This window comes from Podarcis muralis, chromosome 1 (assembly GCF_964188315.1).
Source record: "Podarcis muralis chromosome 1, rPodMur119.hap1.1, whole genome shotgun sequence".
Taxonomy (NCBI): Eukaryota; Metazoa; Chordata; class Lepidosauria; order Squamata; family Lacertidae; genus Podarcis; species Podarcis muralis.
In genome coordinates this window covers 90,355,551-90,372,746 of record NC_135655.1, presented here as the reverse complement: position 1 = coordinate 90,372,746, position 17,196 = coordinate 90,355,551, and the positions used below count along the sequence as shown (strand labels likewise).

Below are 17,196 nucleotides of genomic sequence, written 5' to 3'. Positions count from 1 at the left end.
GCGGAGGGAGCTTTAACGCCTCTCTATTGGCTGCAGCTTCGCACCTTAGTCACGCCCACCGTAAGCGTCCGTCACTAGTGACAGTGGGGTGAGGGGATGCTGCCCTCCTGTTGCCGCGCCTCCTGGAGTTCGAGCGAGGCGTTAGGGAGGGAACGTATGCAAATAAGGGCGGAGGGACGGTTGGCGAAGCGCGTGCCGGCGGGACAGTTGCCGCTTCCTCGCGCCCAGGTTCGCGTTCCTATTGGGCAGGAGCCCTCGTGACCTCAGCCGTGAAACTGGCCGTGTGAGTAAGAGAACCGCATTAGTCCTTCCGGTTGTGGAAGGAGGCGCTTGGATCAGGGGGCTGGTAATGGTCGGGGTGTCCGCGGGGGCGTGAAGTTTGAGGGTAATGGGCGGAGGGTGAAGCTATTCATTGTGAACAATCTGGTAAAGGGCGCAGTGTCTGAGAGGCGTGAAAGGTTCTGTGAAAGGCGCAGTGTCTGACAACCCGTGAAAGGTTTCTGGAGGATCAAACCTCAGGTTTGTGCTTGGGACTCGGGACGGTGCCCTGAACATGCACACTGACTTCTCTTCTGCCATGTGAATCATCCAGGGTGATGCATCTTTACAAGGCCGGTAGTTGAACTATGGCATCTACTACCGCGTCACATAGTGATAGTTGCCAACTCGGACAAGCTACAAAAGGGAATTAGACAAATGCATGGAGGATAAGGCGCTCAGTGGCTGCTGGTCATGACAGCTGTCCACTCGGAGGTGGTATGTCTGAATTATAGTTGCTGAGGAACATGGGTGGAGGGGGGCAGGACTGATCTGATTGGTCAGTTAATTAAGTATTTCTATTGGTTTACTTGATCTGAGGTGGGCAGTTGCTCCCCCCTCCCCCCGCCCCTGCTTGGCTACACCCATGCTGGGGAACATGAACAGGAGTATGTTCCTAACCTGCTTGGGCTTCTCAGAGGTAACCAACTTCAGGCGCAGAGGCTGTCAGCGGCAAGGGAGACAGCAGCTGGACACCTTCGTCTTGCTTCAGCTGACAGTTCCCTCTCTCTGAAGCTGCCCACGGCTGTCTTCGAAGCTAAGACAAGGAGAAGCAGGATTCTCTCCCTTGTGCTTAGATCAAGCTTCATGGCCTTGATTATTGCTTGCTGTAGTGCAGATATGAAGGGCTTTGGATAACAGAAAGTCAAAAGGGGAGGGCTGTTCAACATACAGAATCATTACATTCTTCAAACAAATTCTAGTGGACCGAGACATTGGGATATCCAAGAAGGCAAGTGAAAGGAACAAGGGTGAGCGAAGGTGTAAGGGCTGGGAACTACTTTGGTGAATAGGCACAGAGCATTAGAAAAGGAAAGAGCATTGGGGGCCTGACTTGGAAGCATTATGAGTGGATTGCTCTATGTCTTCCTGTGTTGCAAGGGGTTGGACTAGCTGACCCTTTGGTCCCTTCTAGTTCTACAGTTCCGATTCTGTAGATCATTTGGAAGCATAATGTACCTACTATGCATATGAAATTATCCTTTGTAATTATGCATATGAAATTATCCTTAGAAGGATGCATTATTTATCTTAAATAAATCTGGTTAGCCACTTTAGGAACAGATGGGCCATTGGTTTTATCCAGCAGCTTCTTCTTAAGTTGTATTTACATGCATAAATTTTCAGGTTCAATCCTGACTCATTTCAAAAAAACCATCCACCCTGAAGGGTTTTTGTCATCAGTATACAGTGCTGAGCTAAATGCTGTCTGATGCTGAGCTAAGGATCTGGCTGCATAAAGCAGCTTCCTACATTTGCCCATTCTTCCCTTTTGGAAATGTGGGGCGGAGGCTGAGCTGAACTTTGTGCTTGAAACAGCAGCAAGCTGTGAATGTGTGCATCAATTTTCATTATGATCCGTCAGTCTGTATCACGGTGTTTTGTTTCCCTTGACACTTGTGTCCTGTTTGTGTGTTCATTCATGTGATTTATGGTCATGTGCAATGGGACTGTGCCTGCACCTGCTCTCACTCCACTGCTGCTCATGCATAGAAGGGAGAGTGCTCTATGTGTCAAATAAGTTCCCCTGTGATGTGGATTTCTCATTGCACAGGGTTCCATATCATAGGCGAAGCCTATGTGTACAGATCTCGCTCTTCTGTACGGCACTGTTCCCTAGCATGTGGGCTTGGGAACTATCGCTATACTCTTGATCATTAATCATTTTGAGGAGGGAAATGCACAAATGTGGAGGGAGGTGACATCAAACTGGGGTTTGTAGGAAAACTAGACTTCACACTAGAACCAATGTGGCATAATGGTTTGAGTGCTGGAGTATGACCTGGGAGACAAGGATTCAAATCCCCACTGAGAAATGAAGCCCAGTGGGTGAACTTGGGCCAATCACTGCTTCTTAGCTTAACCTACCTCACAGGACTGTTGTAAAGATGAACTGGGGCGAAGGAGAACCATGTACAGCACCTTGAGCTCACTGGAAGAAAAAGGTAGTATATAAATGTAATAAATAGTTTAGTGTGTGTTGAAAATGCATGCCAGTTGCCAATGCAGTGCCTCAGTACGTTGTGTTGCATTTTTCATTTTCTTTTCCCTTTGAAACAGGTGTGGGAGTTAAGCTGGTACTGAAAGAAGAAACAGAGAGTTGTCCCATGGGCAATATATACTATGTTTCATTCTGATACCTTGGTGTTCAACAGTGTTACTGCACTGCAAACAAATTTTCATAAAGAATACTCAACCAGCTAGTAGTTGTTAAATGAAAGTCTCACTTCAGTCATCTATGGCCAGAGTAGCAAATACTCAAGTGTCCTAAATATTTTCTCTGCTCACAGATATTTATACCCAATTGTTTCCCAAGCTATGATTCTTCCGTCTACCAACTCTGGATAGCCATAAAATCATGAAGTCGCTTTTTTATTTTTTTTTTACTTTGTGGGCTTTTTGTTTGCTTTCTTCTGTTTAATAATTTCCAGCTATAGCCCGTTTGGAATCAGTCAATGGGACCAACCAAGCTGGTATTTGTAAAGTGAGTAGTTTGCCACCTTCCAGTTTGTCCCAGTTTTGACAAGCACTGCAGTCACCTACTAATAACAGCTCCATATGATGGCTTAATAAAGGTATGAGGAACTGGCTCCTACAGTCAGACCAATGATCCATCTAGGCCAGGTCTGTTTACTGTTATTGGCAACAGCTCTGCAGGGTATCAGACAAAAGTGTTTCACACAGATTTATTTGAAATCAACTAACTGGCAGCACCAGGGAGTGGGCCTGGGGCTTTGGGCTAAGATGTCAATTATTAAACTATGTTTTCTAGCTTAGCTGTGGAAAAACACGTGATGTCATTTAGAGTAGAAGAGACATATTCTATGAATCTGCTATTAAAATTGGTTTGTCTTTGGAACACATCCTTCTATGGTTACCCAGTGTGGATTTTATCATACATCATCTTTATTAGATGCATCTGTTTTGTTGAACTGTTTTTTATTTATCTGTTCTCTTCCTATAAAACATCAGTGCTCTCTTCCATAGCTGAAGTCAAATGTTTTGTCTCTTTTCTTCTTTCTTTCATTTTAAAATATAGTTGGCTTGGATGAAATGAAGCCATTATCAGTGGATTCCAGAATATTGTCCCTGGCTTCCCAGGCTACTGAGAGCCCTGATCAGGATGTCCCTGTGCTGCTGCTGAAGTTAAAAGGTAAATAGGTTGAGTTCTTTCAGACCTGTGATGAAATAGTTTCAAGTGTTGAGATTCTTACACTATAAATGAAATTGTTTTTCACTACTCGTTAAACTCTATCTGAACTATTGAGATTCACTATTCTATAAGTCTATATGTGCATATTTTATATTTTCTGCAAGTCTTTCCAAATATAATTATTGATTTGAGGCCAACAGAGGAAAAAGAACTCATCTATAGGAGATGGTTAGTTTCTTTTCTGTCCTTTTTCAATACGGCAGCTGTATAAATGATATTGCTGTTTGACAGGGGTCATGGACTTCCTCGAGATCTTGTTATAGGGTGATATAACAGAGTAGCTGTGTTTATAGAAACAATCTCCCTCTCTATGAATATATAAATTTTTCTCTCCTCGCCTTCCACTGTCTGTCATTGGAAATGTGTGTACCCAGCGCATAAGAGACTATGCAAACTAAGCCAATTTTAAAGAGTATATCTAATTTGCATTATTTTTAACACTATTCAAGGAACTTCTGTGCAGGCTTGTGTAGAGCTTGCCTGAGGCCTGGGGTGGGAGTCTTGATAGAATAAAGGTTTTGGCATGACATTGTAAGTCCAGCAGGCCCCTAGCAGGGTCCCCAGACACCTTGGCCCTCTGAGGCCTGGGACAATTGTACCTGGTTACACCTCGCCCCCCCCCCCCCGCATGGGCCTGTTTCTGTGTCCTTAAAATCTCTATGGTAAGAGTTGCTCCTAGTTATAAGCAAGCCTTATATACATTCTGGAGAGAGACTGCTGATGAACTGCAGCAGCATTATAGCTAGAGGAACTGTCAGTTGCTAGAGGGCTACTTTCTAGTAAAGGAAGTCTTTGTGGCCAGAGTCTAGTAATTCTAGTAGTGCAAAACAAGGAAGTCTTCTATAAGCCACCTTATTTTTCATCATACTTGCATGTCCACCGTTTCTTAATTCTCCTTTGCGCCATCCCACTGACTTCTTTGCCCATCTTTTTCTATCCATCTATAATGTATTCTGTAAGTGTTCTACGCATAAATCGTCTGGTTTGTTTATTATATAGATTTCCTAGCTGGCAATTGCTTCTGTATCAGTGTTGCAGTAATGACAAGATGGTAGTTGGGGTTCCACATTGTCTCATGCTCACTTAATCTTTCTTGATATTATACTCTCTTTCAGCGTAGAAGGGTACTTGAGTGTCACATGCTATAATTGAGAAAGTATAATTTTGTCACCCAAGCTCCTGGTCCATCTGTTTCGGTTTATTTTTCTTCCCTAGATATTTTAAATAGTGCACCGCCTGGCAGCAAAGAATTAAAAAAAATTAAACAAGACTTGTACTACTACGATCTGGTTCAATACTGCACATTAGTCCTTAAGCAAGATTATACAAGAGTGCGTGGAGGCTGGACTACTGCTGCCCAGATAGCAGAGATACTAAGGTAAACTCTTCCTTGGTTACATAGCTTTTATTCCTGAATTGCCGCTAGCCCACCCTTCTTGAAATCATTGTGTGACTGTGTATTAGCCTGGGTGTATTACAGCATTACCTGCAAACTGCTAAAATGTATGTGTGTTTATTTTCTCAGCCAGTGTTGTGTGGGCCTTGAGGTAAAAGAAGAACCAGAGGAGTTTTACAATAAGCTACTTCCTTCTGTAGCAGACAATCTCCTCTTCTTGGGAAGGCGCCTGCAAGCACGATTCATCCGAGCGATCAAGGTATTCAGGCTGAACGGCTTAAGTTTGTGTAATGGAACTGTTTTGTAACTTCTTGACATGTTAACATGCTGAATAGTTGATTTATTCAGGCAGTCTTCCCCTGCCCTGCCCCCCAACTCCAGGCGCCTTGCATACCAAATACCAAGGGCATATCTTCTGTGGAATCAGGACTCAGAACAACTATATTACAGCAGGAAGCTTTGGCCTATTATGATATTGTTTGATGCCATGGTTGACAGCAAGGGATACTGAAATTTTGGATCAGCGCCAGTAAAAGTTAAATCACTAATAGTTTATTGAACATAAAAAAAAAATGCAAGCAGCATTATGACATGCCTCCAGGACAAATATTGTGGTGTAGATGCTTTCTTCTTAAAGCAGCATTTCAACAAAAGTTGAACTAAATGTTGAAAGTTTTAATTCACAGCATTCCAAAAAGGTTGGTAGATTTCATGAATCAGATTACAGTAGTAGCATTACTGACCCATGGAACCAGCTGGTTTTCCAGTAGAAAAAGTGTTTTAAGTTTTTTAAAGCTGCATCTGTCCACCAATGGTGATTGGCAAAGGAGTTCCCAGACCTCAGACTGATGAAGTTTGGATGGAGGGAGTTTCAGAATTAACTATCCTGCTCAGCAAGTATATAACTTCAGAATAAATTGCTTTCAAAGTTATGTTTCAGGAATTATAATCTTAATTTTTGCTTTTTTGTGAAGGATGAAGAGAGGAATGAATTTTTACACTGTTTCAGAACAGTAACTGATGCCATCTGCTGGCTGTGTGGCGGATTCATTCAGCTAACAGCAAATGGTAAGGGAAGAAAGATCTGAAAGATCATTACTATAGCTGCATAGCGGTTTCTGATGAAATATTTTCCCCTTTTGTAATCTGCTTGTAGATAACTGTTGTGTTTTTCCTTGGTAAAACTACAAATTCATGGATATTGCTTCATGGCTTGAGTTTTCTTCCTGTTTTTCGCCCTAGTGCTTCAGAATAGACACTTCCAGCAACTGCTGATGACGGACGATGTTGAAACTTCAACCATAATGATGTCTGTGTTGCAGAATATTTTAAGAGTCAATAGGTAACTGATATACCTTAATTTAAACATTTCCCTTAATATATCTTAAAGTTTATCATACAGTGCTAATCACTTCTCTGAATTTATTTACATGAGCAAGAGATACTGCCAAGAGGAGAGAGTTAAAGGCACAGTAAAAGCTCCAGAAGAATGACAGGTGGTTTCCTAGTGGCTGTTTTAGTTCAGGATAACCACATAAATATCATCCGTAGAACTTCATGATCGTTCATAGGAAGCATCCAGGATTCTGAAAGCAAAGGCCTTTTTGAGCAGTTTATTGTGCATTAATTACCCTTTGATGGTAGAGTGTTCTCACATCATCTTCAGGATTATGCTTTTATTATGGGAGTTTCCCACTTCTTTCCCATTCAAGGCAGTCCATCTATTATTCCCTCTAGCTAGCAGGTGACATTGCTGTGAATGCAAATATGTGCCAAGGCCCTCTACTGGGTGTTTTTGTAATATGTTAGTGATAAGTGGCAAACTCTTCCATTCCATTAACTGTTGCACATGTTGCATGACCTCCTGCTATAAGTCATTTTTTGACTTAAGCAGAGATACCATATAGGTTCATACACCTTGAGGGGTCCTTTCTGTCTGCACCAAATGGTTACGATTCCAAATTTAGAACGGATGCTTTATAACGCATTACCTCAAGAGGCAGGCGACTTTTAATATTCTAACCAACAGCAATATCCTCTTCTCTCTGGAGGACCATCTATCAGTTCAGCTTGTTTTTATTAATTTTATTGTGTGCATTTATTTATTAAATATTGTATCCTGCCTTTCTTGTACAGAGAACCTCTCAGAGTGGTCCACTCAGAGCAGTTTAGAACACTTGAATATGCAGTGGTATCTTGGTTGTAGAACTTAATCCGTTCCAGAGGTCCGTCCAACTCCCGAAACGTTTGAAAACCAAGGCGCGGCTTCCGATTGGCTGCAGGAGCTTCCTGCACTCAAGCGGAAGCCACGTCAGACGTTTGCCTTCCGAAAAACTTTCGAAAACTGGAACACTTCAGGTTTTCAGCATTCAGGAGCCGATTTGTTCATCAGCTAAGCCGTTCGAGAACCAAGGTTCCACTGTAGTAGCTTATAATTTCAATATAATGAAAGCCAGTACAACCAGAGTCAACCCAAGCAAAACTTCTTCTGTGTGATCCATTTTGATTACTTGTCAATACTATTAAGAGAAATCCCTTTTACAACCTTTAAGCAGCACTACAGTTGTATTTTAAAGTTACTAAAGGGTTTGGTGCAATACTTGCTAGCTACTGTAATCTGCTTACCTTCCCCTCCCCTCTGGCACCATTGAATAGACTCCAGTATCATTCCATCTTTTTTCTTGTTATGTCAGTGCTGTGTTACTTCAAGTTGCTGAAAAGTCCCTGCACTGCATTTTAGATGAGCTTGTTTACAAGCTTTCGTCTTCTATCAATCCTGTCATAGGAAATGCAGCTATAAAGCTGTTACTCTTGATTGCACAGTCCGATGCCCAACTTGTGACAACATTCGCTACCCGCTACAAAGGTTTGTTACTCTGTTTCTCCGACTTGGGAAGAATTTTGTAGTAACGCTGGCACTGATTAGGCCTTCAGGGTCAAGGCCCACTGTGATTCCAAAAGCAAAGGTATACTTTGTACAGTCTAGAACTTGTGTATCAATTCTAAAAGGTATTGAATGTGAAAACTTAAAGTTCCATACAGGGATGTCAGTGGGACTTGCTCTCAGATAAGCATAAATCCTATTGGTTGGATCCAGAATTGAATGGGACCTAGGTTCAAGTAACATAATGTGGATCCAACTCTATGCTTGGTACAAACCTTTTCACAAAATAACTGTATCTGATGTTGCACCACTTTTACTGCACAGGAAAGGCAATAGGCACATTTGCCAATAATGCTAAGCCATACATTGTATGATGTAACATTATAAGCATGAGCCTCCGCACGGCCAAGTAAAGGCTTGAGTTCAACTAGTCTTCCCCTCCCACCTTCTGTAAGGCTAGAAGAATAAAACAGAATTTGGTTTCACTTAATGGCTTGTTATTAACACAAAAACCAGGAGTCCAGGTTTAAAATAAACTCTTAAGTTGTTAACAAGCCTGCTTTGTAACTCGTGGTTTTAAGTCGGCTTCTTTTACATTGACTAGAGTTTATTTAACACCAGGATTCCTGGTTTGCACATAAGGACAAGCCAGGAATTGGCTGAAGCGAAACTTAATCATCATTTATTCCTTCTCCCAGCCATTTAGGGGGATGGTCTAGTGCTTGAATCTAATGCTTCATGTGGGCTCCTTTATGCTCAGGTATATAGTGCTAAACCAACAGTGGGGAAGCTGGAGTCCAACATCATCTGGATGGCCACAATGCCCATCATTTTTGACCGTTAATCATGCTGGCTGAAATAGATGAGTGTTGGAACCAAACAACGTCTGGAGGGCTTCAGGCTGGTTTAATGTTACATGTAAACACTGTCAGTGTCTTCTATAAAGTTAAGCCAACCTGAAATTGATTAGCCAAGCTAGCCCATGAAACTGACAAGCAACAAAATAAGTTTTTATTCTGCATTGCCATTCGATTGAGCTGGTGCCTGGGCTCCTTAAAATTACAGTATGTATAGATTAATTCCAGGTGCTTCTTGTGACATCTGAGTGCAACTACTTCTTGGTAAACACAGTGCACTCCCTCCAAATTTTGCAAAAGTGAATGCCAAAAGCTGCCATTCCACCACCGATTACCAATGCCAAGTTTGTTCAGTCAATACAATTGTCTTGGTAGGTTCTATATTAAACCAGGACAGCATACTTGAGCTGTCATTATATATGAAATTGGTCTTTTCCTGCATGGTACTAATTGCACTGAGTATTTTGCCATGGTTTTTCTTCAGAATATATGGCCTAGAAAGTTGTAGCACTATTGCAACCATTTCAATATTGCATTTTATGGCATGTCTGTACATGTTTTATGTGTACATTTGAAAATACTCTATCCCATTGGGACAAATGCATTTGCCAGTGTGCATTATACTAGTTCATACACCAAAAGGCCCATGGTTAGCTTGTTTTCCAGCTGGAGGGAAATCTGGCTTTCCCCTCACTTTGCAGGTGCAAACACCTTCAGTTGTATCAACACTTCATTCATTCTTTTCACCATTCATGTTTTTGTGAGAAAAATTCATGCTACTATCTGCTTTGGCATGTACAACTATAATTTTCCAGTGTCTGCAGGATAAGCAAACTAACTGTGCTTCTTATAAAGCAGCATATTTATCTTGATGTGTCTCACTAATTAAGGACTACAAAGCCTTCTAAGCAAGCAGTGGACTGGCAAAGGATTTGACAGAAACCTCAATCAGCTTTTGGACTTGCTGTGCTCAGAAAATTACAAGGCTGTCAAAACACAGGTGTGGTGGAAATCTTACTGAGTTCTGTATGTGGTGGAAGTAGCTTGTACTTAAAGTTTCATCAGTATATTACTGTATATTTTAGTGCCTCCAACCAACATCTATTCACTAGATGTTATAGGTACAATAGATCAATTAACACAGAAACACCTCTAAGAGTTTATAAATCTCATACACACACCCCCCCTCTTTTATTGCAGCTTTCAAATACAAAAATACATTGTCAATTAAATCATTAAAACAGTGCATGAAAGGGCATAAGCAGTCACTTTAAAGACACATCACCGTATAAGTAGGTATAAGTAAAAACACAGTGGAATAAGAGTCTTTGCTACCATTGTTACACTTGGGAGAAAGGGAGCCAACAGACATCTATCAGAAATGAGTTCACAGTCCAGGTGCCAGCACTGAGAGGGTCCACTCTGTGTTCCCCACCTCAGAAGCTGGTAGTGCACTACTGAAGGTGGGAGAATATGAAATAGGGCCTCACATGTTGAACACAGTGCACAGGTAACTTCATATGGGAGGAAGCATTACTCCAGATAACCTGGTCCTAAGCTGTTTAGCTCTTTATAGGTAATAAGCAACATTTTGAATTGTGCTCTCAAATGAATTTGAAGCCAGTGCAAATGGACAAGAGCTGGTGTAATAAGTTCTGAAAAGCAAGCACTAGAAACCACCTGGGCTGCTGAATTTTGTCCCTGTCAGTTTCTAAACACTCTTCCCCACAACCCCCTCAGCAGTGCAGTCTTGATGTGAGCAGGGCATGAGTGACACTGGCCTGATCAGCATGGCCCAGGAAAAGGTGCAGCTGGCACACAAGCTAAAGCTAAGCAAATGGATCTTTTCCCAATTCATCAGTGAATATTAAGGTGCAGGGGGATTTTCAGGTTGTCATTTGACAACTCTGAGAATGCGAAATGGATACTGGTGGTTGAGGAGGGGATCAAACCTTTCTCAAAGGACTTGAACTGTGGTTTTTGTGGTTTTTAAAGCAGTTGTTAGCTGTTTAAATTGTATGTTGCCTTGAGATGATTGTGTGCATTGTTCCGTCGGGCAGGCTGATAATGCTTGCATATTCAGAACATTTCTAATGGTTAAAAAATGAATTCTTGTTTTCATTTGGATCATGTAAAGTTGAGGTTTTGTATTACCTGGAAAGAGGCAGATCAGTTTGAATTCACGCAGGAATTGTTCTGGCAAATAATAGTATGACATTGCCCACCCCACCACCAAGGAATAGTTGAAATTGACATGGGGCGGGGGGAGATGCAAAGCATTAAAGTTGTATTAATATTTTCACTGTGCTTGATGGGGAAATGAGCATAATCCTCTGACCCAGTGCTTTTTGTCAGGGAGTACTCAACGGTACGCAGTACCAGCTTCTTTTTGTTGTTGTTAAAAAGTGTGGTACTTACTGTAACAACTCCATGGTGAGTACCGGCACCTGTTTTTCCTAGATAAAAAGCACTGCTCTGACTTGTTTATTTCAGAGACTACATCAAGCAGCTTGCTTAATCCAAGCAGCATGGAGAGGATTTCAAACGAGAAAAAGATTAAAGCAGCTTCCAAAAGCAGTAACAATCTTGCAGAGAAATTTCAGGTAAAGCAAGACCTTTGGTTTATTACAAGCCTGTGGATGCAAACAGATGGTTATGTGATGGAGCCCTTCTTCCTCCCACTCCCTTGTCCGTTCTCCCATTCCTTTCCCTTTTCTTCCCTTATAGAAGAAAAAAGAAAGTGGTGGTGAGGTGGTTGCAAAGGCAGATCATGGGGCAGCTTTCTCTTCTGGTCTCACCCAGCGCCTGCATGTGGCCTCTACAGGACACTGTGACCCTCATCCCTTTGTGCAGTTTCTCCAATAACATGCTTGCTGCTCTGTGTAACTTCTCTACCTGGGCTAGAGATTAGGTTTTTGAAGTTCCCTAATACTTACATTCTTTCCCTCTCATAATATTGTGATGGCCAGAAATGTTGCTGTGAGAATATATTAAGCAGCATGCAAATTTCTTGGTGCTACATTAGCTAATTGATTGCAGAAGTATAGAGGGGTTTGCTCTATAATAAAATGCATTTTTTAAAGGTATCTTAACGGGCACATGTTTGGAAAATCCAGTAGAGGGCAGACTTCGCATGTAATGGGTTTCCAGATTTCGGCGCAATCTTTGGTTCCAATCAGAATTTCAGGCTTCACCGCTAAGCATCCAGGCCATGATTTAAAGTATGTTTGTGCATACCACTACATGTGCCTCTTGAGACTATTGGGGTACATGTTCCTATCTGCATGATAAATGCAGACCTGTTGAAATGTAGAACACTCTGCCCCCTGTAATTTCTAAAACTTTGTTGCTGTAGAGCTAAAAGAAAACAGGAGTTGCAAGGTTTAAAAAAGCAGAAAGAAGAGGAGGAACTCCGCCAACAATTGCAGCTTCGGAGACAGAGAGCCATGAGGCTGTTCCATGAACGACAGCTTACGCTACTGGAAATAGTTCATCCAGGTATGGTTATTATAGTAGCATGAAGGGCGTTTTCCATGCAGAAACAAATTTCCCATATTCTTTTGTTGTTAGTTGAAAACTTCTATTCATACTCTGTTTCCTAAGACTTAGTATTTGAGGCACAAGATGCCATTTCCTTAAATGGCCAGGTATTTTTTCAAGGATGTATCAGCATCTTTCCCTTGGGCCCCTTTAGGACTTATAGGGAGATAGTGATAATGTATACTTAGAACAAGTTGATGGGAGAAATGAATGTAATTTGATGCTCATTCAGTAAATGTGTGAATCATTTCTTTGCCTTAGGTTTATGTGCTTTCTCCCCCACTCATTCTCTGTTTCCTTCATTTTGGAAGGTAACAACTGTACTGGAACATCCTTAATATCAAAGCCTGGGGCAGGATAGCTATCCACTTCGTTTCCCTGTGCAATTTCTTCTATCTATTTCTTTCAGTATTGACTATTGCGGCCCCTTGTCAGGAATGCAATTCTATGCTTGGATCTGAACTGCTCATTGAATGTGAATAGTTTAATTTCCCCAGAGGATCTCTATGTGAATAATTTCCTCTTGGACTTTGGTACAGGGTCTCATCTGTGTAGCAGCTGGACCACAAATCTCCATCCATACCAAAATGTCCTCAAACATATCTGGATGTTGGTTTAGAAAAAGGTCTGCTTCTGCTGTTTGAGCTGAATTTTTTTGAAACCAGCTGGCTTGTGTTGAGTCTTCCATGAAACCCAAGCATATTCAGAAATTTGCCTCCTTTATCTCCTAGGTCAGGTAGATAAGCATATGCATGAAATGGAGGAGAAGTCAGCCATAACTATCCAAAGATACTGGAGAGCATTTAGGGAAAGGAGAAATTTTCATCATCAAAAGAAGTCTCTTAAGCAGTATAAAGCAGCTGTCCTCATTCAGAGAGCGGTGAGTATGCAACCAAGTGCTGCCATGACATAAAATTTACCCAAACAGTTAACATTCATGTTTTAACTCAAAGCTTCCAGTATAGTCTACTATAAGCAGCTGCTCTAAAAATTAAGCTGGAGCATTAGTCTTCAGAATCTTCATAGCAAAAATTTGCAAAAATCTGAACAACCCTTTTAAAAACCTGTTAGAAGTAGCTGTCGAAGACTTGAGACCATAGTGCTGAATATTACCCTAGTAAACCATTTCTAGCTTCATCATCCCCTCCCCCCACTGCCCCCTGGCCAATCCTTCTTACTAATTTATAAAAGTATTCCTTAATTTGATGACATTGTGGAGGCCAAGTTCTTATTTGAAGCTGCGCTTGCAGAACCACATTCTCCAGCTAAATTGAGCCTTGCTGAGTTGTATCTGCCTGAAGAAAAAAAATCAAATGGAGAAACATGCATATTTCTCAGTGGTCTGGCTTTCATCGTAACTCAGCAGAAAGGAGGGTACTGAACTAGATACTCAAGTAACAGATCTGAGCTTAAAGGTTTGTATTCATTTCCATGTTGACAGAGCACTGAATTGAGAGTCACTCTTGTTTTATTGTTTTTTTATTGTATAAAGCAAGAATACTATAATAATGTTTTAGTTTAAATGGAATACAAGGTACTATTTGTTCATGAATTATCGTGTGTGTGTGTGTGTGTGTGTGTGTGTGTGTGTGGATTCCCAAGCTAACCAGAAGGACATCAAGAAACTATCCTGCTGTAAAAATTCTGACTGTATAAATACATTGTGTTACTTGAATACTTTTGTTTCCACAGGTGCTTAAGTTCTTGGAAAAGCAAAGGAAAAGGAAAGCTTATTCTCTCTTGAAACAGTCCAAGCACCTCTCTGATGAACAGAGGCTATCATTGCAACAAAAAGTGAATGACTACATCAAACTGCACCCGGTACATCATCATTCTTCCTTTGGCCAAGGCACCTTTTCACATTCGTTTGTTGGCCAAGAAATGCTTACAGACGTGCTGGGAAACCCTGCATGTTGCCGGGGAGTCTAGGCACACTTTCAGTTTACACATGGCATGGTCACACATGACATTAGTTTAGCCTTGACAATGCGCAAAGCTCTCATTGGAGCTGTGCATGGCAGAAGAAGATAGGTAATGGTGAAGACAGGTAAAAGCTGTCTTTTAAGGAAGCATCAGTGCCACATCTCTGTCTCCTCACTGAAAGACCCTGTAACTTCCAAGGAACCTGGGTAACCTAGGATCACAGTTTGAAGACCACATCCATAGAACAACAGGAATGTTTTGCCCCTAATCACTACTTTGACAGGAGCCACAATACAGCATTGGCAGTTAGATAACTGCAGTAACTCACTGGGGTGGGGGAAATCTGTTACCTCCTATCCTAATTGCAACTGCTTTTTTAATTCCACACAAACTCATGAACTAGTGAGTCTGTTTCGTTTCCATAAATGACAGAACATTTTTCACTTATCAAATGGTTGCATGGGTGCTCATACATATATGCACACATCCTTTATGGTACTAATATTAAAGTGTTTAAGGAAAGCTTTAAAAAGTAGGTGTTCCTGATCAGAGAAATATTACCTTCATAGGAGAACCTTAATTGGGGGCCCCTGAGGAAGATAGTTAGGGACGCGGGTGGCGCTGTGGGTAAAAGCCTCAGCGCCTAGGGCTTGCCGATCGAAAGGTCGGCGGTTCGAATCCCTGCGGCGAGGTGCGCTCCTGTTGTTTGGTCCCAGCGCCTGCCAACCTAGCAGTTCGAAAGCACCCCCGGGTGCAAGTAGATAAATAGGGACCGCTTTCTAGCGGGAAGGTAAACGGCGTTTCCGTGTGCGGCTCTGGCTCGCCAGAGCAGCAATGTCACGCTGGCCACGTGACCCGGAAGTGTCTCCGGACAGCGCTGGCCCCCGGCCTCTTGAGTGAGATGGGTGCACAACCCCAGAGTCTGTCAAGACTGGCCCGTACGGGCAGGGGTACCTTTACCTTTACTTGAGGAAGATAGTTGTCAACAGAAATGCAGTTGGGCTTTTTATTGTTTCACAAGGACTGCCAGTATGTTTACAGATTTATTTTTTTTAGTATTTTGCTTCTATTGCTTTCATATGTTGCTGGTCAATGGTGCTGCTGCTGCTGCAAGCAACTGCAGCCAGGAGGTGCCTATGAGACCTGTGTGCATACCTGTTGCAGCAGTACCAGTTTTGCTGTTAGCTTCCCCCCAAACCATTTTTTTTAAGCCTACGAAACTACTTTGACAAGAGGCCCTGACTGTAGAGAGAGAAATTGATGGGTAGTAGAGGTAATGATGGCTCTACAATATCACTTGCCAAATCTTGAAAAGTTAATATCAGTACACAGCCTTTACCTAGAGTTCCATGCTGTTTACCTAACGTAAACTCTGAATATATCAGAAATATACTGGCCCCTCTTTATATGGTCTGTGAAACAAGGTATTGGGTGTTGCTTGGTGCTTTCCCCCCCTCCCTTTCCCCCATTAATATAATAATAGGAATTTGCTTCTTCCTGAATCCTAATTAGGAAACTAAATTTATTCAGTGATAGATCAATGGCTTCAGGGAGGAAACACAGGAAGAAGCACGGTTATTAGATTTACAAGTACCCAAGAAATGCAAATGTTGTGCTGTAGACATCCACAAAGGTTTGAAGCTGATAACCGCTAACAGTGACAGGCACTATCATTTTTCTCCAGGCTTCTGAAATGTCACAAGAAATGAGCAGGGAACTTCATCATCAAGCTCAGGAAAAGCTGGCCCAGTATTTGTTGAAAAGAAGCCAGGATCGCAAAGCAGAGCAGCATAGAGAGGCATTGCTAGCCCAAGTCCACACTGATGTGGACCAGCTAATGAGTATGTGTCTACCTCATCATCACCATTATTTTAGCCTGGCTCTGATTTTCTTCCCATATTGTGGTAAATGTTGATGAAAGTGAGTGTCGGGACTGATTCATGCTAATAGTAGACACCACAGCACTCATCCAGAGATAATATTTGGTTGTGTGACTCATGAGCTATGTAGCCTGTTGATTCCATGGCAATTTTGGTCTTGTTCCCCATTAAGATGTTAATGCTGAGAGTATTCGTGTAAAGGTGTTTTGGGAAACTTTACAGAAATCTTCTGCTTGCTGTGTGGGCAGTAACCCTCTTACTGTATCAAAAAACAAAACAAAATGAAGTTTAGTATGCTGGGGTTCTTCTTTTATTTCCCTTTGCCATTGTGAGCTATATGTGGCATGTACTTTCCCAGCATGTTTGAGATTTGGTTTTTAATTGTAGTGTCCAGAAGATTGATCCACTGAATTATAAATAGAAGAATCGGGTTACAAAAATGAAAGGGATAAACCCACTGGATCTGACCCATGAAAGGACTCAAAATAATGGAAAATGGAAGAAATATAGCCCCAAGATGATCAACCTTGTATTTTAAGAAAAAAAGTAATTGTGATTCTTTTGCTCCTTTTGTCACAGGTGCTCCAAGTCTAACAGAATCCACTACGAAAGATCTGAATATCTTTATGAGTAGATCAGTTCCTGTGGTAGCCAAAGCCAAACAATCCCACAGCACCATGTTGAAATATACACGGTGGCCATGGTGGAAGAAGCTGGAAGAAGACTTCTTGGAGGAAGAGGCTGTCTCAGAAGATCTGAGTGCTGAAATGGGAACTTTGTTCATTGGTGGCAGCAAAACATAATCTGGAATGAACAAGGTTATAGTCTGGACTATGTCTTCTGTGAAAAAAGAAAGTATTCCAAGATGGTCTGGCAAGCAGTCCACCCAATGCTGTCCAAATTATTTGATTTTTTCAAAATATTTAGTTAATAAAATGAGTTTGTACTTATGCAATATATATATA

At 41.7% G+C, this 17,196-nt stretch overlaps 1 protein-coding gene across 3 annotated transcripts; it reads left to right on the top strand.

The window, feature by feature from the left end:
* Nucleotides 1-37: 37 nt before the first annotated feature.
* On the top strand, nucleotides 38-17,190 carry IQCB1 (IQ motif containing B1). Of its 3 annotated transcripts, XM_077934818.1 has the most exons (15): nucleotides 491-519; nucleotides 2,414-2,483; nucleotides 3,578-3,691; nucleotides 4,967-5,129; nucleotides 5,277-5,406; nucleotides 6,122-6,215; nucleotides 6,390-6,489; nucleotides 7,841-8,013; nucleotides 9,779-9,888; nucleotides 11,382-11,491; nucleotides 12,244-12,386; nucleotides 13,160-13,308; nucleotides 14,121-14,249; nucleotides 16,036-16,192; nucleotides 16,811-17,190. In XM_077934818.1, exons 2-15 carry the CDS (start codon nucleotides 2,450-2,452, stop codon nucleotides 17,032-17,034), a joined length of 1,830 nt encoding a protein of 609 aa, XP_077790944.1. In that variant the 5' UTR covers nucleotides 491-519; nucleotides 2,414-2,449; the 3' UTR covers nucleotides 17,035-17,190. The 3 variants fall into 3 exon arrangements, with proteins under 3 accessions (XP_028599042.2, XP_028599032.2, XP_077790944.1); XM_028743209.2 differs by lacking the exons at nucleotides 491-519; nucleotides 2,414-2,483 and adding an exon at nucleotides 38-283; XM_028743199.2 differs by lacking the exon at nucleotides 2,414-2,483 and having other exon boundaries at nucleotides 486-519.
* Nucleotides 17,191-17,196: the final 6 nt, after the last annotated feature.